The sequence below is a fragment of the Cricetulus griseus genome, chromosome 7, assembly GCF_003668045.3.
Source record: "Cricetulus griseus strain 17A/GY chromosome 7, alternate assembly CriGri-PICRH-1.0, whole genome shotgun sequence".
Classification (NCBI taxonomy): domain Eukaryota; kingdom Metazoa; phylum Chordata; class Mammalia; order Rodentia; family Cricetidae; genus Cricetulus; species Cricetulus griseus.
Window position 1 is genome coordinate 74,628,541 of NC_048600.1, and position 22,844 is coordinate 74,651,384.

At 50.8% G+C, this 22,844-nt stretch overlaps 1 protein-coding gene across 1 annotated transcript in view; it reads left to right on the forward strand.

Moving 5' to 3' along the window:
- Myo15a (myosin XVA) overlaps window positions 1-22,844 on the forward strand; it is a 52,879-nt gene that overhangs the window by 24,706 nt on the left and 5,329 nt on the right. The window contains exons 30-63 of the mRNA XM_027427292.2: window positions 1,182-1,345; window positions 1,572-1,644; window positions 1,828-2,019; window positions 2,320-2,480; window positions 2,579-2,673; window positions 3,114-3,234; window positions 3,334-3,401; window positions 3,526-3,603; window positions 3,765-3,945; window positions 4,032-4,164; window positions 4,384-4,489; window positions 4,619-4,691; window positions 5,878-5,999; window positions 6,168-6,227; window positions 6,679-6,754; window positions 7,074-7,189; window positions 7,275-7,393; window positions 8,184-8,325; window positions 8,886-8,997; window positions 9,089-9,163; window positions 9,720-9,898; window positions 10,137-10,252; window positions 10,461-10,533; window positions 10,763-10,835; window positions 11,039-11,112; window positions 11,295-11,377; window positions 12,269-12,399; window positions 14,565-14,659; window positions 14,875-14,952; window positions 15,545-15,641; window positions 17,794-17,954; window positions 18,717-18,850; window positions 21,171-21,304; window positions 22,024-22,157. Coding sequence (XP_027283093.1) covers window positions 1,182-1,345; window positions 1,572-1,644; window positions 1,828-2,019; window positions 2,320-2,480; window positions 2,579-2,673; window positions 3,114-3,234; window positions 3,334-3,401; window positions 3,526-3,603; window positions 3,765-3,945; window positions 4,032-4,164; window positions 4,384-4,489; window positions 4,619-4,691; window positions 5,878-5,999; window positions 6,168-6,227; window positions 6,679-6,754; window positions 7,074-7,189; window positions 7,275-7,393; window positions 8,184-8,325; window positions 8,886-8,997; window positions 9,089-9,163; window positions 9,720-9,898; window positions 10,137-10,252; window positions 10,461-10,533; window positions 10,763-10,835; window positions 11,039-11,112; window positions 11,295-11,377; window positions 12,269-12,399; window positions 14,565-14,659; window positions 14,875-14,952; window positions 15,545-15,641; window positions 17,794-17,954; window positions 18,717-18,850; window positions 21,171-21,304; window positions 22,024-22,157 — 3,829 coding nt within the window. The remainder of the gene's footprint in view (window positions 1-1,181; window positions 1,346-1,571; window positions 1,645-1,827; window positions 2,020-2,319; window positions 2,481-2,578; window positions 2,674-3,113; window positions 3,235-3,333; window positions 3,402-3,525; window positions 3,604-3,764; window positions 3,946-4,031; window positions 4,165-4,383; window positions 4,490-4,618; window positions 4,692-5,877; window positions 6,000-6,167; window positions 6,228-6,678; window positions 6,755-7,073; window positions 7,190-7,274; window positions 7,394-8,183; window positions 8,326-8,885; window positions 8,998-9,088; window positions 9,164-9,719; window positions 9,899-10,136; window positions 10,253-10,460; window positions 10,534-10,762; window positions 10,836-11,038; window positions 11,113-11,294; window positions 11,378-12,268; window positions 12,400-14,564; window positions 14,660-14,874; window positions 14,953-15,544; window positions 15,642-17,793; window positions 17,955-18,716; window positions 18,851-21,170; window positions 21,305-22,023; window positions 22,158-22,844) is intronic.

Consider the following 22,844-nt stretch of genomic DNA (forward strand, 5'->3'; position numbering starts at 1 on the left):
CCATTCCTCAGCCAGTACTGTGGCTATGGTGGCTCTAGCAGCAAAGTAGGGCCACTGACTGGGGGGCCTTCCTGAAAGCATGACCCTGGTCCCTCTCAGGGCAAAATGGATAGGGACATGAGAAGGACCTGCTGATGGGAACAGATCACACTGGCCCTGAGCTGTTGGGGCCCTCACAGCCATCTCTTACACAGATGAAAACTAGGAGGCCAGGCTAAGAGCAGGTGGTCACCCAGTGTGAGCATTTCGATGGGTCAGATGGGATGGACAGGAATGGATTATGGCACTTGGGAGCCAAAGAATACTGAATGTTACAGCTTGGATGGAAAGTATTCTGGCACTCGGGAGTCACAGAATACTGAGTGTTACAGCTTGGATGAAAAGGTGTTCTGGCAATCGGGAACCAAGGAATACCACAGGTCACAGTAAGCATAGCGATTTATAGCACTGCTTCAGGGAAAGGCTTCCCCAGTGTATCAGCTCTGCTCCAGCAGGAGAGGGTTTCCCAGGTGTGGAGAGCAGAGTATAACAACTCTGCTTAGCCAGGGGAAGGTTTCTGGAGGAAAAGTGTTACAGCCCTGCTCTGCTCTGCTCAGCCCAGGGTCATCTTTGCCCCAGCGAAAGAAGGTCTCACCCAAACTTCATTCAAGAGATTTATTGGGAGGGAAGAATCCAGAAGAGTGGCTGCCCTCTTCCAGAGTGGCAGGCGGCAGCCAGGCAACCTTAACAGCCACAAACTGAATAGACACAGGATTTATATAGGGGGTGGAGTTTTTCCAGGGTGGGGATTGGTCAGATTTCAATCCCTGAGTTTAGGATGGCTAGATCTCCTGCTCAAGGATTGGTTAGTTTTCTGCACAGGTTTAGGGTCAAATTTGGCTCTGGTTTCAGGGCCAAGGTGTGTTTCTTTCACTGATCCTTTTTAGCATTTTTTTTTTTTTTTTTTTTTGGTTTTTCGAGACAGGGTTTCTCTGTGTAGCTTTGGAGCCTATCCTGGCACTCGCTCTGGAGACCAGGCTGGCCTCGAACTCACGGAGATCCGCCTGCCTCTGCCTCCCAAGTGCTGGGATTAAAGGCGTGAGCCACCACCACCAGGCTAACCTGAGGCCTTTTCAACTCACCTTAGAATTAAGGACTAGCCTGAGTCTACAATAGGCTCCAACTCCCCATTCCTCCCCCAGGTTTGTGTCCGATTATGGGCAGAATGGCTTCCAGGCTGTGTGCCAGCATCGCCTCCTGCAGGCTATGGGCTCAGGGGCTGCCCGCACCTTCCCCCCCACACAGCTCGAGTGGATTGCCATTCAGGAGAAGGCCAGTATGGCTCTAGATGTGAGCTGCTTCAATGGTATGTAGGCTTATCCCTCAGGGTGCTTCTCTTCTCTTGTCTTCTCTTCCTAAAGGAAGAGCAGCTGGAGGCAGAAGCATCCAATAAAGGTTCTGAAGCCAGGGAGGGGTTCATGCCAATGTGTCAGTGCAGGGAAGTGGGAGTTGAGATACGGGGTAGGGGCATAGGAGCCAGGGAGGCTGGCCTGGAGATGCCCCTGACTGAGTACAACAACTGGCTGTGCCAGGTGACCAGTTCTCCTGTCCGGTGCATGCCTGGAGTACGGGGGAAGCGGTTGCTGGAGACATTCTAAAGCACAGGTTGGCTCCTAGAATGCCCCACCCGACACCCCATGACCTGGGAAGAAGGGAGGGGCAGAAGGCACCATGGGGGTGTCCAGAAGGCCACTCTGGCTATGTCTGGAGTCTGATTCATACCTCGGGATCTCCAGGCAATGCCTGATAGTTTCACTCTTTATTTCCATTCCTCTGTACACTGACCAGGGGGCTGGCTGATGGTTGGAGGGGCTGGACAGTGGCCATGAAGAGCGGAGTCCAGTGGGCAGAGCTGGCTGGACATGATTATGTGCTGGATCTGGTGTCAGACCTGGAACTGCTCCGGGACTTTCCTCGACAGAAATCCTACTTCATTGTGGGTGCAGAAGGGCCTTTGACTGGCAGAGGAGATGCCAGAGGGTATGTAGCTACTTGCCCAGACCACCTTCCCTGGGTGGCTGGCTCTACCCACCAGCTGTAGGGAAAGGCTGAGTTCTGGAGGTGGTGTTGTTTTATGTTTGGTCATCTGAGCTGAGCAAGCCCCAAATTCCTAGGCTTAAGCCATTCTCCTACTTTAGCTTTGGGAGCCTGGAGCTGCAGGTGTACACTCCTATGCCTAGTAATTCCACCCCTCGATTGGGGAATCCACCCAGCCCAGGACACACAGGAGTATCAGGGAATCTCTTTGGGGGTCACCTGTCCTGTGCCTTTCATCCACAGGGTGTTTGGGAACTGCTGGGATTCGGATGAGGACACGCCCACAAGGCCCCAGCCCCAGGACCACATGCCCAAAATGCCTGACTTTGATGGGTACTGCAGCCACAATGAGGACAGTACAAATGGGGAAACTGAGGCCCAGAGATGGACAGCAACTCGCCAAGGTCAATCAGCAATGGCCATTAACATTAGAGGGAACCGAACCCAGAGGGTGTGGAGATCCACAGGAAACGTAAACTTGGGCCTTTTGTGTCTTCACCAGCTGTGGACAGCACTGGAGAGCCCACTGTGCCCCCCAGGGAGCTGGATGGCTACTTGGACAGCCTCTTCGACCCTGTGCTGGCCTGTGGGGATGCGGTAGGGATGCAGAGGGATGTCTGCAGGTGGCAGGCTCAGTGTGTGTACCAGAGACATATCCACATTTAGGGTGACATCTGAGCCTTACACAGCCAGGGCCCTGGGGCAGGGGGTTCAGCCTGGGTTTGTGCTGGGGGCAGGGAAACCTTGGGGTTACCTGGCAGCTGGGGGTGCCCCTGGATGCCATGGAAGGACCCACAGCTAAATGTCAGAACCCCAGCTGTCACATCTGGCAGAAGCCACACTCCTAGAATGGATCACTGGATTACCTGTTTCCAAATATCATAAGACTCCCTTGCCATAGGAAACCCCAGAACAGACACTGACTCCCACAATTCATTCCTTGTGGAGGGGGTGGGTTGGGAACTTGGGCTGGTGTCAGGTGCCTGTTGCCATGGATCCTGGGGATCACAGCAGTGAGGCGGCCACTGCTGCCCCAGGATCTGGAGAAGCCGACAGCCATCGCCTACCGCATGAAAGGTGGGGGCCAGCCAGGTGGAAGTGGCAGCAGTGCTTCTGAAGATACCCCCCGGAGACCACCAGACCCCAAGGTCAAGCCCAGTCAGTGCCTCCTAAATATGCTTCTGGGCTAGGGGCAGGTGGTGCATAGGGAGCTCCCGCTTTCCCAGCATCCATGCCCACTTCTGTTCACTTCCCCAGTTCCAGGCCTGGATGCCTCCACACTGGCTCTGCAGCAAGCCTTCATCCACAGGCAGGCTGTGCTACTGGTGAGTGAGGGCAGGACACAGTGTGTGTGTGTGTGTGTGTGTGTGTGTGTGTGTGTGTGTGTGTGTGTACATGAGAGAGCGTGTGCATGCATGTGTACCTGGTCACCTGGTCACCTATTCCCAGGCCCGGGAGATGACCCTACAGGCTTTGGCACTCCAGCAGCAGCCCATAAGTGCAACCTCAAGATCCCAGCTCCCAGAGGTGAGGAGAGCACTTCCCAGGGTAAACAGGAATACTGGGTTACCCCAGGGCTTTACTGTCTCTGAGGCCAAGTGTCCTATAGTCCACTTTGGGTAGATCTGGGGTACCTGGGAGTAAGCTGGTGTGTCCTGGATGGCCACTTCATGACCTGCTCTCCACAGAGACCACTAGGTCCAGAGGCACGGCCGAAGATTGTAGGCACTGGCCCTCCAGCCAAGCCGGTGCTCGTGCGTCCCACTCCACAGTTGTTGGCTCCAGGCTCTGTGGCAAAGGCCCCGAAGATCCCTAGCAAGCCCGTGGCTGCCCCCATCCTAGCTCAGGATTGGACTGCTCCAGAATCCAGTGAGTGTCCATCCAAGTCCTGAGGCTGCCCAGATAGGCCAGGTCAACTGGGCCCCATGGCCTCACCTGGCCACCTGCCCTCACAGTTTCAGCCTCCCCAGAGCTGGTTCGGTATTCCACACTCAACTCCGAGCACTTCCCACAACCCACACAGCAGATCAGAAGCATCATCAAGCAGTGCAAACAGCCGCCCTGGGTAGGGCGCCCTGAGGCCCGAAGGTGGGTCCAGACACCAGCCTCAGCCCTGGCTCTTACTGGGCTCATCACTATTCAAGATGGGCCCCTGGGCAATGGGAGGCTTGGGCTGCCATTGTCTTTACTGTGCCAGACAGCTTTGGCCCCTCTCTGGTACTTGTTGGTAATGGTGGGGGGGGGGCTCTCTTGGGAATTATGGATAAGGGGTTACCTAGTGTCCAACCTGCATGGGTCACCTGCCAGAACGGATGGTGGAAAGGTGTTCAGGAGGCCACCTGACCCCCATGAGGAAGCCCTAATGATCCTGAAGGGACAGAAGACTCACCTGGCAGTAGTGCCGGGCACTCAGGTGAGGAATGGGTTGGGTACCCCAGAGGGATAGAGGCCTCAGAAGCCAGTAGCCCTCTCAGAATGGCCCTATGCCTCCCCTCCACAGTCTGCTTACTGCTCCTTGAGTGCTCTGTTTGTGGTGGAATAGGTGTCCAGAGAGGCTGTGGCCCTGGTGAAGCCAGTGACCAGTGCCCCAAGGCCATGTATGGGGCCCACTCCAGGTAAGGGCCTCAAGGGTGGAATGTGCAAGTGTCCAAGTGAGTGAGCCTGTGAGCACAGGGATGTTTGGGGGAGCTGTGTGAGCACAGGGGTGTTTGGGGGAGCTGTGTGAGCACAGGGATGTTTGGGGGAGCTGTGTGAGCACAGGGGTGTTTGGGGGAGCTGTGTGAGCACAGAGGTGTTTGGGGGAGCTGTGTGAGCACAGGGATGTTTGGGGGAGCTGTGTGAGCACAGGGGTGTTTGGGGGAGCTGTGTGAGCACAGGGGTGTTTGGGGGAGCTGTGTGAGCACAGGGATGTTTGGGGGAGCTGTGTGAGCACAGGGATGTTTGGGGGAGCTGTGTGAGCACAGGGGTGTTTGGGGGAGCTGTGTGAGCACAGGGGTGTTTGGGGGAGCTGTGTGAGCACAGGGGTGTTTGGGGGAGCTGTGTGAGCACAGGGGTGTTTGGGGGAGCTGTGTGAGCACAGGGGTGTTTGGGGGAGCTGTGTGTGTTTCTGAGTCAAAGTATGCACACTGTGTGAACACTGGTGTCATTTTAAAATCACCCCTTGAATTGCTGGTTTCAGGCCAACCCTACCTTGGCTTGGAATCCTACTGAGGCTCATCAAAACAATACTATTTGTCCCTATCTGTTAGAGGTGAGGAAACAGAAACACAGAGATATTAAGCGGCTTTCCAAGGCCACACAGCTTGAAAATATCAGACCAGAGATATAAACCCAATCCTCTTGCACCAAAAGGGAAGCCCTAATCAGGCAGTGACCCTAAAATATGAGTCAGCTTACATCTTGTCTCTGACAAAAGCTCCTATAATGAACACCAGAGTTTTCACTGTGATCTTGACCATCCTGTGTGATCTATCAGCCCGGTCCCATCGCCTTCCTGCTCCCCTCCTTCCTGTTGACGAATTTGTTTCCTGTAACTAAGACACCAAGCCTGCTCCCACCTCAAGACCTTTGCACTTGCTGTCTCCTCCAAGAGGAATGTTCTCCCTCACAGGCTTTGGGTGCCTGGCTCCTCCTGGCCCATCAATCAGGTGTCAGCTCAAATGTCACTTCAGAGAGGTTTGCCCAGCCCTCCTGAATCACCCTGCTGGACTTTCATGACACCTCCTATCACCATAAGGCCCTCCCTGGTCCTGATGTGTCCCAAGAAGCCCCCCTTATATGCTCTGCCCCTGCTCTACACAGTGCAGCCTTCAAGGTCACTGGAGCCTCCAGAGGATCCTGTGCAGACACAGCTTCACCGCCTAGTCAACCCCAACTTCTATGGCTACCAGGACGCCCCCTGGCGGATCTTCCTGCGCAAAGAGGTGCCAGCAGCAGGCCAGAGGATGGGCTAAATATGGGCAGGGTTATCCAGGAAGCTAGGTCAGGTGAACCATGAAGAATGAGAGTGAGGCTAGAGCTTGGGTAGGAGTCAGCCAGGGGCTACATCTGGGCTGAGGTAAACCATGGGTAACTAAAGTCCTACCACACAGGTATTTTATCCTAAGGACAGCTACAGTCACCCCGTACAGCTGGACCTCCTGTTCCGGCAGGTGAGACCTTCTCCTCTCCTCCCACCTGCAGGGTCTTTTCTTTTGGGTGCATGGGTTTCCCTGACTCCCATAAACAAGGTTAGCAGGACCACACATCCATCTAATGAGTAACAGTTCAATCTGGGCTTATGTGTTTGCCTGTAACTCCAGCACCCAGAAGGTAGAGAAAGAAGAACCAGGAGTTTTGATACAAGGCCCTGTATCAAAACAAAACAAAACAAAAGTCTCTAAGTTCAGAGGGCCTAGAGGTCAAATCTCAGTCTCTAGGGATACATATGAAAACCAAGACCTGGGAAAAGCAGAAAGGACTAGGAAGGTAGCCATGTGAAGGATCAGATAACAAAAGCCACCCAGTTTACAGATGACTCGAGTGCCGCAGAGCAGGAACCCCTTCCCATAAACCTGGAACATAGACCTCAGCTTCCAGCAGGGACACACTTTTCCCCTGCAGATCCTACATGACACATTCTCTGAGGCCTGCCTACGCATATCTGAGGATGAGCGGCTACAGATGAAGGCCCTGTTTGGTACCTCGGGGAAGGGGAGGGAGGGCACTGATGGACAGTCAACCAGATTAGGGGCTAGCCCTTGCCTGGAAGAAGTCTAAGGATACACCCCATCATCCTCTTGCCTCCCACACATGTCTATCCTTATTCAGCCTCACCAGGCTGCATGTTTGGAGGTCAGCAACATGTAACATGCAATATGACCCTTTCATCTATCTGTAGCTTCTAGCTCCCTGTACAGACATTGGTCGGACAGCTTCTTGCTGGTACCAGCCTCTCACCCCCTGAGATGCGAGCTGGATGGGGGGGTGGGGTCTTGACCAGAATTGGCCTCCCTTAGCCCAGAACCAGCTGGACACACAGCGACCTCTGGTAACAGAAAGTGTGAAACGGGCTGCGATCAGCATGGCCCGAGACAGCTGGGAGGTCTACTTTTCCCGCCTCTTCCCAGCGATGGTAAGAGTCCCTGCTCACCCCTTCTTGCCTGCCCAGAGCAGCCAGGGATAATGATGGAAGGCCTCACCAGGCTTACCCTTCCTAGGGTAGTGTGGGCACTGGCGTGCAGATCCTAGCTGTATCCCACACGGGCATCAAACTCCTGAGGATGGTCAAAGGCAGCAGAGAGGCCAGCAGACAGCTTCGGGTCCTCTGTGCATACAGGTGATGGCAGGCAGGTGGGAGTGGGCTGTCTGGACACAGGCACAGACTGGCATCAACATCTCCTGTGTTCCACAGCGGTGTTATTAAGCACCTGTGATTTGCTGGCTATGCCAAGTCCATAATAGAGACTTGGAAGTGAAGCACACAGAGAGAAGTTGATGGTCTCTGGTCACATAGGCAGGAAGTGCTTGAGCTGAGAGTCCACTACCCTGCTCTGCCTCTGGAGCCTCATGCCAGCCCTGTCTCCAGAGGGGGTAACTGCTGAGACCAACCAAGTCCCCAGGCATCTGGGAGAGAACTGGCTCTGGCCCAGAGACCCTGCTGAGTGCCCAGACTTCCTAGTGAAGTCCCTTTGAACATTTCAACATGAGGTCAGGAGAGAGCTTTGATCACTGGCTGGGCAGAAGCTCCTGCTCTCAAGGAGAAAACTGGGCCAATTGATGAGACAAAGATGCTGTGTGGGCAAAGTCTGGCTCTGTGTTTGGACTGAGGGGCTGGACTATGGCACAAGGGGTTTTAAGAGATACACAGAGGCCATGCGGTGGTGGTGCACACCTTTAGTCCCAGCACTTGGGAGGCAGAGGCAGGCAGATCTCAGTGAGCCTAGTCTACAGAGGGGTTTTCAGGACAGCCAGGACTGTTACAGAGAAAAACCCTGTCTCAAAAAACCAGAGAGAGAGAAAGAAGCCACAGATAGGTCAGAGAGGGGAAACAGGAACAGAAAAAGCCTGTAGGAGGGCATCTCATTGGCCTAAAGGTTTCTGCCCCACACCATCTTGTCTCCCCGCAGCTTTGCAGACATCCTGTTTGTAACCATGCCATCACAGAACATGCTGGAGTTCAATCTGACCAATGAGAAGATCATCCTCTTCTCAGCCCGGGCTCGTCAGGTCAAGACCCTAGTAGACAACTTCATTCTGGAGCTGAAGAAGGTTAGGATTCCTCCACAGATGGGGCCACCACTCCAATACAGATACACCACAGCCTTTCTGCCCAGAGAGTGTGGATATACTATGTACATGTGCACACTATAGAACACAGCCACATACCTCTATGCCAACGAGCTGTGTCTTCCCCTTGCAATGCCTCTTCTCTTTTGCCTCCCTAGCATCTTCTTCACACCTGCCCTCAGCGGTGTGGAACATACTTCCTGTAAGCCGCAAGCAATTGTCTCTCGAAACTGCATTACTTGCCCTCTGAACCTCCTTCTCTGTTTACCCCTATGCTTTGGCAGGACATGTCCCAGCCTAGGGAGATCCAGAGGAAAGTTTAGGGAGGGGTCAGTGGCTAAGGCACAAGAGTGTGCTCAGCACTCTCAGGCTCCCATCCTGTGTAACGCCTTACCCTCTGCCCATCTAAGGAACACCCATCACTTCCCCCTGCCACCTAGGGAACGTGCCTTCTCTGATTGTTAGGAGAATGGAGGTGCAGTAGAGGGAAGCCTGGAGTGAAGGCAGTACACAGCACTCTCTCTATTCCTGCTGTTTTCCAGGATTCTGACTATGTGGTGGCAGTGAGGAACTTCCTGTCTGAAGACCCGGAGCTGCTATCCTTCCACAAGGGTGACATCATCCACCTGCAGGGCCTGGAACCACCTAGAGTGGGTGAGTTCCATGGCTGGGTGGAAGTGCACGGGAGAGAGGAGGCTGAGCAAATGGCTTCCCTGGCACATGCTGATGCAAGCTCTTTGCCCAGGCTACAGCGCTGGTTGTGTGGTCCGCAAGAAGTTAGTGTACCTGGAAGAGCTGCGGCGGAGAGGACCTGACTTTGGTGGGTGTTTGTGGATACCCCAAACCTGGAGCACCAGACATGGGTGCTAGTCCAGGTTCCAAACACACTGCAGACGCATGATAAGAGTCTATTGGTGCAGCTGGGCGTTGGTGGCACACACCTTTAATCCCAGCACGTGGGAGGCAGAAGCAGGTGGATCTCTGTGAGTTTGAGGTCAGTCTGGTCTACAGAGTGAGTGCCAGGACAGGCTCGAAAGCAACACAGAGAAGCCCTGTCTCGAAAAACAAAACAAAACAAAACAAAACAAAACAGTCTATTGGTGCTCCCTTGGTCTGCTAAGGTGACGGGACAATGCCAGTCAACAGGTCTTCAACCCAACCTTTGCTTGCACATATGGCTGAGGTGTGTCTCCATGCCTGTGGTCATACACTCTGAATCTCTTGTTGCTCCTGGCATTCATTCCCAGTACCAAAAAAAAAAAAAAAAAAAAAAAAAATTAGTACTAGGAAATGGCTCAAGGGGGCGCCCAAGCCTCCTTAAAGGACGAAAACGGTCCCAAAACAAGACCTTCCCGTTTTCCTCTTCCTCTCCCTAGGCTGGCGGTTCGGGGCCGTCCACGGGCGCGTGGGCCGCTTTCCATCAGAGCTCGTGCAGCCCGCTGCCGCGCCAGATTTCCTGCAGCTCCCGGCCGAGCCGAGCCGGGGCCGGGCTGCAGCGGTGGCCGCCGCAGTGGCCTCCGCTGCAGCCGCACGCGAGGTGGGGCGCAGGAGAGAGGTGAGGGACAGGGCAGAAACTCCAGGGGCGGGGCCAGATGTGGGATGCAGCCAATCCCATGCAAGAGACTGGCATGGAGGGTGGAGCCTAGTTTGGAAGCCAAGTCCACACAAGTTGAGTGAGTCTACGCAAGTGGGGCTGGCTTGAAGGGCCCAAATGAGTGTCTGGAAGGTCAGCTTTCACAGCAGGGTCAGGATGGGGATGGTAATGGAACTTGGCAATTGTACTTATCCTGCAGGGTCCTCCAGTCAGGGCGCGTTCCGCTGATAGCGGAGAGGACGCCGTGGCGCTCCCACGGAGCACGATGCTCGAATTTGCCCAGAAGTATTTCCGAGACCCTCGGAGGCGTTCCCGGTGGGTAGTGATCCGTCCTCCTTCTCCCCATCTCCGTGTTGCCTTGAAGTCGTTCAAGCTGTAGGCTGTAGGGCTCCCAGCCCCACTTCTGGCGGGTGGATTTGGAGGCTCCTTAGTCTCAGCCTCTGTGTGCCTTCCTGCCGGTAGAGGCTGAGATGTGGCCAAAGGCTGGGAGGCAGGACTGGGTAGCGGCGCCCCTCTGTTGCAGGGATGGCCTCAAGCTGAAGTCTAAGGAGGACCAGGAGTCCAGAACCCTGGAGGACATGCTTTGCTTCACTAAGGTGCATGTCCTATGCCTCAGGTTCCTCATCTGTAAAATGGTGATGCAGTAACCCTCTTTCTATCCCCTAGAGGAAAATACTTGTCCCCATGAAAACCTCTGGCTCTCAGCGTCCTGAGCCAGGGCTCCTTGCAGCACAGTATCTGGCCCTGTTTTGTGATGTGGGGTGCAATCCTCTTCTGTTCTACCAAGTCCCAACTCCATCATAATACAACCCCTTGATCTCACAGGCCCCGATCCAGGAATCCCTCATTGAACTCAGTGACAGCAATCTCAACAAGATAGCAGTTGACATGTTCCTAGGTGCGTGGGAGGCAGCACTGTTTGTTACCACTCTTCTCTAGTTCTCAAAGTTTTTCCTTCCCCAAATCTGAGACACTTTGAAGAAAACAGAAGCCTCTAGCTGTCTCATCAGCAGCCTTCTAGGGAGGAAATGGACCTTGGGATCTCTTGGGAGGGGCAGCTTGGGCATGGTGGCCCTGAGCAGGATGGATCTTTTTCTACAGCTGTGATGAGGTTCATGGGAGATGCCCCACTAAAGGGCCAGAATGAACTGGATGTACTCTGCACGCTCCTGAAGGTCAGTCCTGAAGCATGTATCTCATGCTTCCTTCTTGCTCTGGGCCTTGGCTTCCCCATCTGCAGTGGTAGTGCAGTGGGAAACCTTTCACACTGCCCAGAGAGCTGCGAATGCATCCTGCTGGAGCACAGTCAGCTGAAGTCTCCCATACCTGGCATGTGACCTGGCCTGCCTTTTTACAGTTCTGTGGGGATCATGAGGTCATTCGAGACGAATGCTACTGCCAGATTGTGAAGCAGATCACAGACAACACCAGCTCCAAGCAGTGAGTCACCTCCCAGCCCACGGGGCCCACACTCTCCCATCTCAGAGCTTCTCCCTCCTCAGCCTTGCTCCACTCAACTTCCCTCCTTTATGTTTTGGGAATTGCTTGGTCTGGAGCATGCCAAATCTGCTCTTTCTTCCTCTATGGATGAGGCAACAATAATGTTTATGTTCAAATTCTAGGCTGTATGTGACAGAAACCCAACTCGGATGGCTTGAGAAAAAGTGGGAATATGCTGGTTTAAGCAGCTGAAATTCAGTCAGGATGGGTTTTCAGGCACAGTTGGGTTCAGATGCCATTAGAAAGCAAGACTTCAGGGATGGGGGTGTGTGGCTGAGAGATTAAGACTGCTTGCTGTTCTCCCAGAGGAACTAAGTTCAGTTCCCAGCATCCATACCAGGCAGCTCACAACTGCCTGTGATTCCAGTTCCAGGAGATCCAGCTTTATCTTCTGGCCTCTGCCAGCACCTGCACTCATGTGCACATACCCACACATAGGCATGCCCACACACAAATAAATATAGTAATAATAATAGTAATAATAATAATAATAATAATAATAATAAACAAATCTTTAGAAACATGGCAAGCTTCCTCCATCCTCTGATGGGGACTACATCTCTGGCCTTCTATTTAAACCCAAACCTCATGACAGGACTCCTTTAGTCCTCTTCTCAATGTGGCCACATTAAATAAATATATTTATCTGCTTTTCAAAAATAAAAGAAACCCCTAAATCTTGCTATATTGGCCTCAGCTGGTCCTATGCTCATTCCTGAATGGCTCAAGACACAGGTTGTTAGCCAGTTTTGATCTGAACTCTAATTAACCAGTCTTGGATCCTGTGTTCATCTCTAAGCCACCTATGCTGTGAACCCTGTGTGCTTACAGGGACAGCTGTCAGCGAGGCTGGAGGCTGCTGTACATCGTGGCTGCCTACTACAGCTGCTCTGAGGTCTTCTATCCATACCTCATTTGCTTCCTCCAACATGTGAGCTGGACCCCAGGACTGCCCTTCCAAGGTGAGGAGCTGTGAGTGGGGACACTCACACAGGGACAGGACATTTGACCATGGTCTGGCAAAACCAGAGAGCCTGCCCTTAGTAGAGGTCTAGGCAGTCTTGACTGATATAAGTGTTTCTACAAACACTCATGAAGATCCCAAGGGGTTGGTGCAGTGACTTCTCTGATCTCGTGTGGATATGTCCTCGGAAGGCTTCCTGGAGCAGGAATTGCCCTGGGTAGTGATAGCACAGGAAGAATTTCCAGGTAGACTTTGCAGAAGTCAAGGCCCAGAAATGGAGTGCTTGATATATAGGAGAAATGGAGGAGGTAGGCAAGAACCAAGAACACCAAAGTAGGGCCCTGCTTCTGTTCATCCAGGGCCATCAGAGGCCTGCAGCTGGTAGCATGGTCTCAGCTTTACTTCTGCAGTCCCTTCTGGAGAAAGGGGCTGCTTCCAGCCTTGTTTCCATAGCAACTCAAAGAAAGAGACAAGGCATGGTGGTGCATATCTGAAATCCCAGCACTAAGGAAACTGAGGCAGGAAAATTAGGAGTTCCAGGGCAGCTTAGGATACATACTGTATTGCTATGATAAAACACCATGGAAAAAAAAACTGTGCAGAAGAAAGGGTTTATTTCATTTTATAGCTTACAGTCCACCATGAAGGGAAGTCAGGGCAGAAATTCAAGGCAGGAATCTGAAGATAGAAGCTGAAGTAGTGCCATGGCTTGCTTGCTTGCTTGGTTTTTTGTTTTGTTTTTAAATAGGCTTTCTGGGTGTAGTACTGACTGTCCTGAAACTCACTCTGCAGACCAGACTATCCTTGAACTCAGAGATCCTCTTGCCTCTGCCTCCCAAAGTGCTGGGATTAAAAGCATGTGCCACCACTGCCCAGATTTCAGCCACCTTTCTTACACCTCCCAGGATCATTTGGCCATGGGTGGGGCCAGTTACAGTGGGCTAGGCCTTCTCACACCAATCATTACTCAAGAAAATTATAGTTGGAATTTTCTTTGGGCCCCAACCAGCTCCCAAATAAAGACATGGAGACTTATTATGAACACTCAGCCTTAGCTTAGGCTTGTCCCACTAGCTCTTTTAACTTAATTTAACCTGTTTTTATTCATCTACATTTTTCCTCAGGGCTTTTTACCTTTCATTCTATATGTTCTACTTTACTGCTACCTTTATGTCTGTCTGTCTGTCCTCTGGCATCTCTTTTTCTTTTCCTTTGAGCCTAAATTCTTCCTCCTACTTATTCTCCTTGCCCAGAAGTCCTGCCTATACCTCCTCCCTCGACATTGGACATTCAGCTTTTTATTAGAACAATCAGGTGCCTCAGGAAGGCAAGGTAAAATAGCAACACATCTTTACATAATTAAACAAATGCAACACATCTTTAAATAGTTAAACAAACATTCCGCAACACCCCATAGACATATATGTCCATGGGCCAATCCAATGGGGCACTTCCCCAGCTGAAGTTTGCCGTTCCTGGTGTCTTTAGTTTGTGCCAAGTTGACAAAAAAAAAATAATGAGTACATGCACTGAGATCCTATCTTCAAAAAATAGAGGGACCAGGACCCTCTAATCAATTATAGTGATGTCAGCCATAGAGGACATAGGGAAGCCCCTCTCCCTGAATCTCCTTCTGATTATTAACTGACACGGATAACTAGGGAAGGGCTCCCTAGTCATCTCCAGGGAGATGACGGAAGAATGTGCCCAAGAATTCCTGACTCCATCCCTGGAGAGAGAAAGTATATTGCTTAGCTTAGATGCATGAATCACAGTGGGGGTCTCTGTCCTGTGATGAACAGTGGGATGGGGCACTTGGCATGCATTCCCAGTTGAGAGAGACAGGGCACCATCATGCCATCTATTGAACCAGTTGAGAGTGAGCAGCATGGCCAACAGCTAAGGAGTATGGCTATCTCTAGATAGCCTAGGGCAAGACAGGATTATAACCCCATGAGCTGTAGGTTTGGATTCTCTCTAACACTCCAGGTCTTTATCTTGGTGAATCGCTGCCCCTTGCTGAGTTCACATTCCTCAACTAGCAAAAAGGGAATAAGACCTATTTCTTATTGAAGCAATGTAGGGGACTCATGGCTGGGCTAAGAGGAACTTTTTCCTTCTATGGCCAACCTTGAGCAAGCTCTCAGCTCTGTGCCTCTGCAGGGATTGCCAAAGCCTGTGAACAGAACCTGCAGAAGACCTTGCGTTTTGGGGGCCGTCTGGAGTTCCCCAGTAATATGGAGCTTCGAGCTATGTTGGTGAGCCTACAGCAGGGCTGGGGTCAAGATGAGTGGGAGACACGAGCTCGGCCCAGAACCCTTTGTAGGTGCATGTGCAATGCATGGTGCGTGAAGATGGTTCCTGTCAACCCTGGTATATAAAGGTTTCTGCACAGACATGCCTCTGGGTATGGGACCTCCCATGAGAATGATAGGGTCCAGGCTATCAGCTTACTTCTGTTTACCTACCCCAGGCAGGCCGAAGTTCCAAGAGACAGCTCTTTCTTCTTCCAGGAGGCCTTGAACGCCATCTGAAAATCAAAACATGCACTGTAAGTGAGGAGCCTCTCAACAAGCTGGTACTAGAAGGATAGAGATGCCAGACTCTGGGTTGGTTGGAGTGAGCATCAGTGATCCAGAGAATCTCACACAGCTCCATGAGACAAGGCTTGCAGTTAGTTGTTCTTCCACTACTGTGGGCTCAGCATCTGCAGATTCAACCAACTGCAGATGGAAAATATTGGGAAAAGTCACACTGGTACAAAATCTTTTCTTGCCTTTCTCTAAACAATGCCGCATGACAATGTCCACACAGCAGTCTGCTATATTTGGTGTTATCAGTCAGAGACCATTGAAAGTCTAAGGAGGATGTGTGGAGGTACATGCAAATAGCTATACAACTTTAAGTAATAGACTTGGGCATCTCAGGAGTTTGGTACCTGCAGGGGGTCTTGTAATAGGTCCCTTATAGATGCTGAGCGGATAACAGCAAACTGAGACTTCGAAAAGCTAAGTCACACAGAGAATATAAAAAGGCAAATCAAGAGCCAGTTCCAAAAGCTGTACTCTGCCAGGTTGAGCCATGGAGTCCTATGTCTCTTTGTTAGTGGCTAGGGCCCAGCTTTACCTCTCTGGCCTTCCTAGGTGGCCCTGGATGTGATAGAGGGGCTCTGCAACGAGATGGCCCTGACACGTCCTGAAGCCTTTGATGAATATGTCATTTTTGTTGTCACCAGCCGAGGTGAGTAGCCAGGACGACTGAACATTCTAGGCCCCTTCATGACCCAGTACCACCTTTGGCCATGGGGCCTCTTTACCCTGCCCTGATGACCAGGTCAAAGGTCACTTTCTCTGAAGCCTTTAACCTCCATAAGAAAGGGCCTCTGTGTGTGCTGAGCTTGCTCCCCAAGCCTTTTGTTTCTCCTACTTTGTTATGTCCTGTACATGTCTGTCTTCCCTTTATATTGGGGTTGTTCGAGAAGAGAGCTTCTGAACCCTGCTTTGGTCTCTCAGGGCCTCCTCAGTCAGAGAAGCTTCTCTCTAGATTTTACACTTTGGAAAACTTTCATCCATGAACCAGACTCCTGAACTCCCACCCCCATAGGAACATTTGCTCCACCCTCAAGCCCTCAGAGTAGCATGTAAGCCCCTCCTAAGGTCTCAGCGGACCTCCTCTCAAGGTACACAGGGAACCTCACACAGCCCCAAACCTCTCCAATTTGCTATACGTCCACTCTAGGCTAGTTTTGCCTTCCACCAACTGGTATCCACGGCCATCTCCAGTTGTCCCTTCATGAGTGCCTCAGCCCTTCCTACCCCAGGTCCAGCCAGGACAGAGGGGGAGGGGATGGTAGGTGACAGCAAACATTTATTGAGCATATAGTGGGCATGAGCTAAAATTTTAATGGTATAAATGCCTGTGGATTGTTGGTTGGTTGGTGTTTGTTTGGGGATGTACTGGGAGTCAAACCCAGTGTCTCATGCATTCTGGGTAAGCTGTCTATGACTGAGAAATGTACCCACCCCAGAACCTAATACTGTACATGTCCGTTAAAAGACCTAATATAAGGTCTTTTAACTCCCACAACTCTATAACATAGACTCTTCTCTTTGCTATCTACAGCTGGAGAAATTGAGGCCCGGAGGAGCTTTATTAGTTTCCTGTGGCTGCTACAACAAAATGACCATAAGCCCAGTAACTTACAATAACACAGATTGTCTCATAATTCTGAGACTCAGAGATACTAAAAGAAAAACACCATCAGGGTTGTTTTCTTCTGGAAGCTTTAGGGGAGGTTCCATTTCTACCCTTTCCCACCCTCTGCAAGCTGCCCACAGTTCTTGGCTTGGGGTTCCTCCCTGTCTCTGAATCCAAAAGTGTAGTCTTCAGATGTCTTTCTTCTGCCCCAACCTCAACTCTGCCCCCGTGTCTCTGCCTTGAGCCTCTTGCCTCTCTTTTAGGATATCCAGTGCTTCCATTTGGTCTATCCAGTGATCTAAGACCCTTAATCACATCTGCAATGTCCCTTTTGCTGACATAGTCACAAATTCTAGGCATTAGGATATTGCTCTCTGCAGAGGGACTGCTCTCAGACACCACAGAGACTTGATCAAGGTTGCACAGTGGAGGTCAGAACCCAGGCAATCTGACCCTCTGTAGTGCAGTTTTCCTGAATATGTGGAACGGGTAGCAGAAACATCAGTGCAAGGGAAGCATTGTATGCACCTCTCAGCTTAAAGCTCAGGCCTTTGACCCTACCCACCACAGATGCCCAACAAAGGGCTCTACTGAAGGAGGTCTGCAGAAAGGGTCATGGCTAAGGCCTGCTGTGCTTCTCTGTAACCCCAGTCTCTCTGGAAAATGGGTTGGCATTTCTCAGTGCAGAAGCCAAGGATCTTTCCAGACCCTGGCAGGCACTTCAGAACATTAAAGGCCCCTTCCTGGGGAAGAATGGAATGCCACTTGTTTCTTTGAATTGGAGAAAATCCTCCTATGATCACCAGCACTTCACAGGTGCACAGATATCCTGCTTTGTATGTTTGTTCCCCTTAACAAGGAAGGTGCGGGCTGGAGAGATGGCTCAGAGGTTAAGAGCACTGACTGTTCTTCCAGAGGTCCTGAGTTCAATTCCCAGCAACCACATGGTGGCTCACAACTATCTGTTATCAGATCTGGTGCCCTCTTCTGGTGTGCAGATATACATGGAAGCAGAATGTTGTATACTAATAAATAAATAAATAAATAAATAAATAAATAAATAAATAAAATCTTTAAAGAAAAAAAAAAAAAAACAAGAAAGGTGCATCCTTGCTGGTGAACTGCACTCAGGTTAGTGCGGTACACACTTGTACCAGAGGTACACTTCCCCAGCCATGCCTCTTTCTCCCTGTAGGCCAGCATGTATGTCCACTGAGCTGCCGGGCCTACATTCTGGATGTGGCCTCAGAAATGGAGCAGGTGGAAGGTGGCTACACACTCTGGTTCCGGCGGGTGCTTTGGGATCAGCCACTAAAGTTTGAGAATGAACTGTATGTGACTATGCACTATAACCAGGTAAGAGGTGTGACCCTTCTATTGTTCTGAACCCTATAAAATGGTGGAGTGTCTGTCACATCACAAAACACACATGCCACACCCAGATTTTTTGTGCAACTTGTTCCAAAGCTTTACCAATGCCATATAAAAAACATGGTCACATTGTTGGATGTGGTAGTGCAAGCCTTTAATCCTAGTGCTCAGGAGACAGGGACAGGCAGATCTCTGGGAGTTAGAGGCAAGCCTGGTCTACATAGCAAGCTCCAAGTCAGCTAGATCTACATAGAAAGACCTTTTCTCAAACACATAGCCACTTTGTTGGGGGGGGGGCACACAGTGTTGAGACCTACATAGCTTGGTAGTGTGTTCCACAAAGAACCAGCAAATACTTGATACTAATTGGTTCTACCCCAGATCTACAGGATCAGAAACTCTGGATGCAACTCTGAAATTTGGTTTGACACGCTTTCTTCCTTGGGTCTCAATTTTGAGAAGCATGTATTTAATGAACACTTGCACACACTATACTGTTTATGTTTTGTTTTACCTAGCCCACTCTTCCCATGTTACCATGGAAACTCCCCCATAGCCTTCATCCCTCAGAGCTCTTCTCTCATATGTATCTATCCTCATTCTCCACAAACTAGGAAAGTGATGAGCCATAAACTCCTAGGAGTGGGAAAGACTGGAGTCAATGCAATTGCCTGACCCAGTACCCCTGACAATGAATGCCTGAATGTGCTCCTGTCTGGCAGCCTCTCATGCCAATGCTTCCTGTAGGTTCTGCCTGATTACCTGAAGGGCCTCTTCAGCAGCGTGCCAGCCAGCCAGCCCAGTGAGCAACAACTGCAGCAGGTGGCCAAGCTGGCCTCCCTGCAGCACCGTGCCAAGGACCACTTCTACCTGCCCAGTGTGTGAGCACCTGTCCATTTGTCTCAACCAGGAGAGAGGGCAAACCACCCATCCCCTCTTTTCTCACAACTGCCAGTACCCGTTTCCCCTCTGTACCAATTAGACTGGAAGAGGCTTTCCTGGCCTTGAAGCTCTTTTCTTCTCCTGTAACATATTGTTAATAGCTTGGAACAAATTGAATGATGAACGAAAACTTTCAAGACATGCATACCTTGTAGGCCAGAAAATATACAGAGCCAATGAGGATTTAGCCACATAAACATTCACTGAGCTGGGTGTGGTGGCTCATGCTTCTAATCCCAGCAGTGGGGATGCTGAAACAGGAGGGTCACTTGATCCCAGGAATTCAAGGCCACATAGTGAGAACCCTAACTCAAAACACAAATCAAGGCTGGCCAGTGGTGATGCACACCTTTAATCCCAGGACTCAGGAAGCAGAGGCAGGTGGATCTCTGTGAGTTCGAGACCAGCCTGGTCTACAGATATAGTTTTAGGACAGCCAGGGCCATTACACAAGAAACCCTGTCTCGGGGAAAAAACAAAAAGCCACAAATCAAAACAGAGTTTGATGACTCATTTACAGTAATAATATAGCTGTTACATGTTAATATGTATAGAATGTGATGAAAACTAACCATGGTGTCTGAGTGAGAACACCATGTCTGACATTTATGAATCCTTTCCTGAGTGACTCACCGGATGTCTCTCTGCCACCATCTTGCTGTGTAGACCAAGCCATTACTCACAGCCTCTGAGAAGCTTCACCTTTCACTTGTGAGAGGATGAGAGTGGGGGGGAAGGCAAATGACATGTTGGCAGCACTGTGAAAATGGGTGTAGCCTCACAGCCCCTGGACCACACTTGAGAAACCCTGTGTGAACAACAGCAAGAAACTGCCTTTATCATGTATATCTCATGCCTTTACTGCCCAAGGACAAATGCTGAGAGGGCTTTTCCTTTTCCTTTTTTTTTTTCTTTTCCTATTGTTTTTCTTTCTTTTTTTCTTTTTTTGGTGACAGGGTCTCAGTATGTAGCTGGGGATAACACTGAATTGTCTCCACCTCCTGAGTGCTAAGATTTCCAGGCCTGAACCAAGGCACTTTTCATGGAATGATTGCTTTTCTGTTTTTTGTTTTGTTTTTCAAGACAGGGTTTCTCTGTAGCTTTGGAGGCTGTCCTGGAATTCAATCAATAGACCAGGCTGGCCTTGACCTCAGGGATTCCCCTGTCTCTCTGCCTTTGGAGTGCTGGGATTAAAGGTGTGTGCCACCACTGCCTGGCTCATGGAATGATGGTAAACAACAAGAAGAAACCTGTAAAAGTATAATTCCAGAGGTTGGGAGATGGCTCACTCCATATGTCACACAAGCATGAGAACCTGAGTTCGAGCCCCACCACCGACAGAAAATGGTAGCATGTGCCTGTAATCCCATTGCTCAGAAGGTGAAGACAGAAGGATCTCTAGGGCTTAATGGCTATCCAGTCTAGCTAATCAGTGAGCTCCAGGTTCAGTGAGAGACCATCTCTCAAAAAATAATTGAAGCCAGGTATGATGGTACATGTCTTTAAACCCAGCACTCAAGAGGCAGAGGCAAGAAAATCTCTATGAGTTTGAGGCTAGGTTGGTCTACACAGTGAGTTTTAAGCCAGCTAAGGCCATATAGTGATACCTTGTCTCCAAACCAACAACATCAATAATAATAATAGTTGGAGAAACAGTTAAGGAAGACACTCAACATTTACCTCTGGCCTCTTACCCCTTTAGGGCAGGGGAACTTTGGGAGGGGAAGGGGCTGCCTCAACTTCTCCCGTCCCTTTCTCCAACTGCAGCTCAGAGCAGGTGGGATGGACCAGGACTGCTATTGCTATTTTCTCCCTGCCCAAGAGGCAGAAGGTCTTGCCTGAGAGAGCCTGCATATGTCAAGAGGGGCGGGGCAAGAGCAGGAACTGTGACAGGTGGGGATGAGACCCTGGGGACTCAGCCTGAGGTTCCTCTTTGCACACCTGGATGTCTTCCCACCTTTGTGCTATTCACCCCTTTGCCTTGAGTTCCTTGGGTGCAGGAACTAAGAAACCCAGTCTGGATTCACCTCATCCTGTTTACACTGCCTCTCTCAGTAATTGCATAGCCTTGCCCCCCACCCCTTGGTGAACCTCTCATCACCCTCAGCTGTGAGTAGAGACCCCATATCCCCTTCCCTCGATCCCCTACATCTGGTTTCTCAAGAAAGTATGGCAGTCCTGTCTACTGGGTGTCACACCTGCTTTGCAGTGGAGATCAACAGGTAGGTGGATCAGAAGTCCTGTACCCTCTGCACACAGGTGTGAAGTCCAGGAGTACATCCCAGCCCAGCTCTACCACACCACAGCCAGTGACACCTGGCTCAACCTGGTTAGCCAGCACCGGCAGCAGACTCAGGCACTCAGCCCCCACCAGGCCCGTGCTCAGTTCCTGGGTAAGAGCTGGGAGGAGAGCTGGAGACCTCAGGGGAAGCTGAGCTGAGGGGTGGGCAGAGGGAGGTTGGAGATACTATTTTCTTTTTAAAATTTTATTTTCATTTATTTACTTATTTATTTTAGTTTTTCGAGACAGGGTTTCCCTGTGGCTTTGGAAGCTGTCCTGGAACTAGCTCTTGTAGACCAGGCTGGTCTCAAACTCACAGAGATCCACCTGCCTCTGCCTCCCAAGTGCTGGGATTAAAATTTTATTTGTTTTTATTTTATCAGTGTTTTGCCTGTATGCATGTCTGTGTGAGGGTGTTGGCTCCTGGAGTTACAGACAGTTGTGAGCTGGCATGTGGGTGCTGGGAACTGAACCCAGGTCCTCTGAAAGAGCAGTCAGTACTCTAAACTACTGAGCCATCTCTCCAGCTCCAAGGAGATACTATTTTCTTTGCACACAAGCAGTTTTTGGTGGTAGCTGAGCTGCCTACCTATTTGGAAAGACTTATTGCCACTTTCTTGAAAGTATCACCTGGGTTGGAAATGATGGTGGACAGCGAGCTAAGGGGAAGGCACTAGGAGGTGCAATATGGGAGGAGGCCAGGAGGGGAGGAAGAGAGGTCTGAGCAGACAGGAGCACAGAGCAGCTTCTGCAGGCAGCTGGCAGCTTAGGGCAGTAGCTGTCCGGTTGTCCTGGCCCAGGTGTCCTGATGGCAGGCTTTCCACACCACAGGCCTCCTCAGTGCCTTTCCCTTGTTTGGCTCCTCCTTCTTCTTCATCCAGAGCTGCAGCAACATCACTGTACCAGCCCCCTGTATCCTGGCCGTCAACCATAATGGCCTCAACTTCCTCAGCACCAAGACCCATGTGAGTGGCCTCTGCCAGGCCCTGCCCACCTGTCTCTTCTGTCCTTTGGCACACCCCCACCTACTCTTAGGGACAAAGATTGCCAGCTTCACATTTGCCTCCTTCATGGTCTGCAGCCAGCTCTGCCCCTCCAGAACCTTCATTTGGAAAGTTGGGAATAATAGAATCCTGGCCCCACAGGGCTTTGTGGAGGGGACGTGTAGGAAAACACACCAAGAGCATGTGAGTAGTACGCCAGGCTGTCGGAGCTGCACACCACGGGCTGGGAGCCCTATGCAATACAAGGTCATTTTCTCATGTTTCTGGATGATGAAATTCCAAGATTTTTACAGCTTGGGAGCTTTGGTTTCTCCTTGGCTTGTAGACAGTAACCTTTTTGTTTGTTTGTTTTTCAAGACTGGTTTTTCTGTATAGCCTTAGCTATCCTGGAACTCCCTCTGTAGACTAGGCTGGCCTCAAACTCACAGGAATCCTCCTGCCTTTGACTCCCGAGTGCTAGGGTTAAAGGTGTGAGGACAATTCTCCTCTTCTTATAAGGACACTAGCTGAAATGAAGCCCAATCTAGTGGCCTCGTTTTAACTGATTTACCTCTTTTTGGAATCAGGGCGTGGGGAGGCTGTATAAGTTTGTGGCCCAGGCTCGCCTTAAATGACTCTCCTAACTCAATTTTCCAGCAATGGGATTAC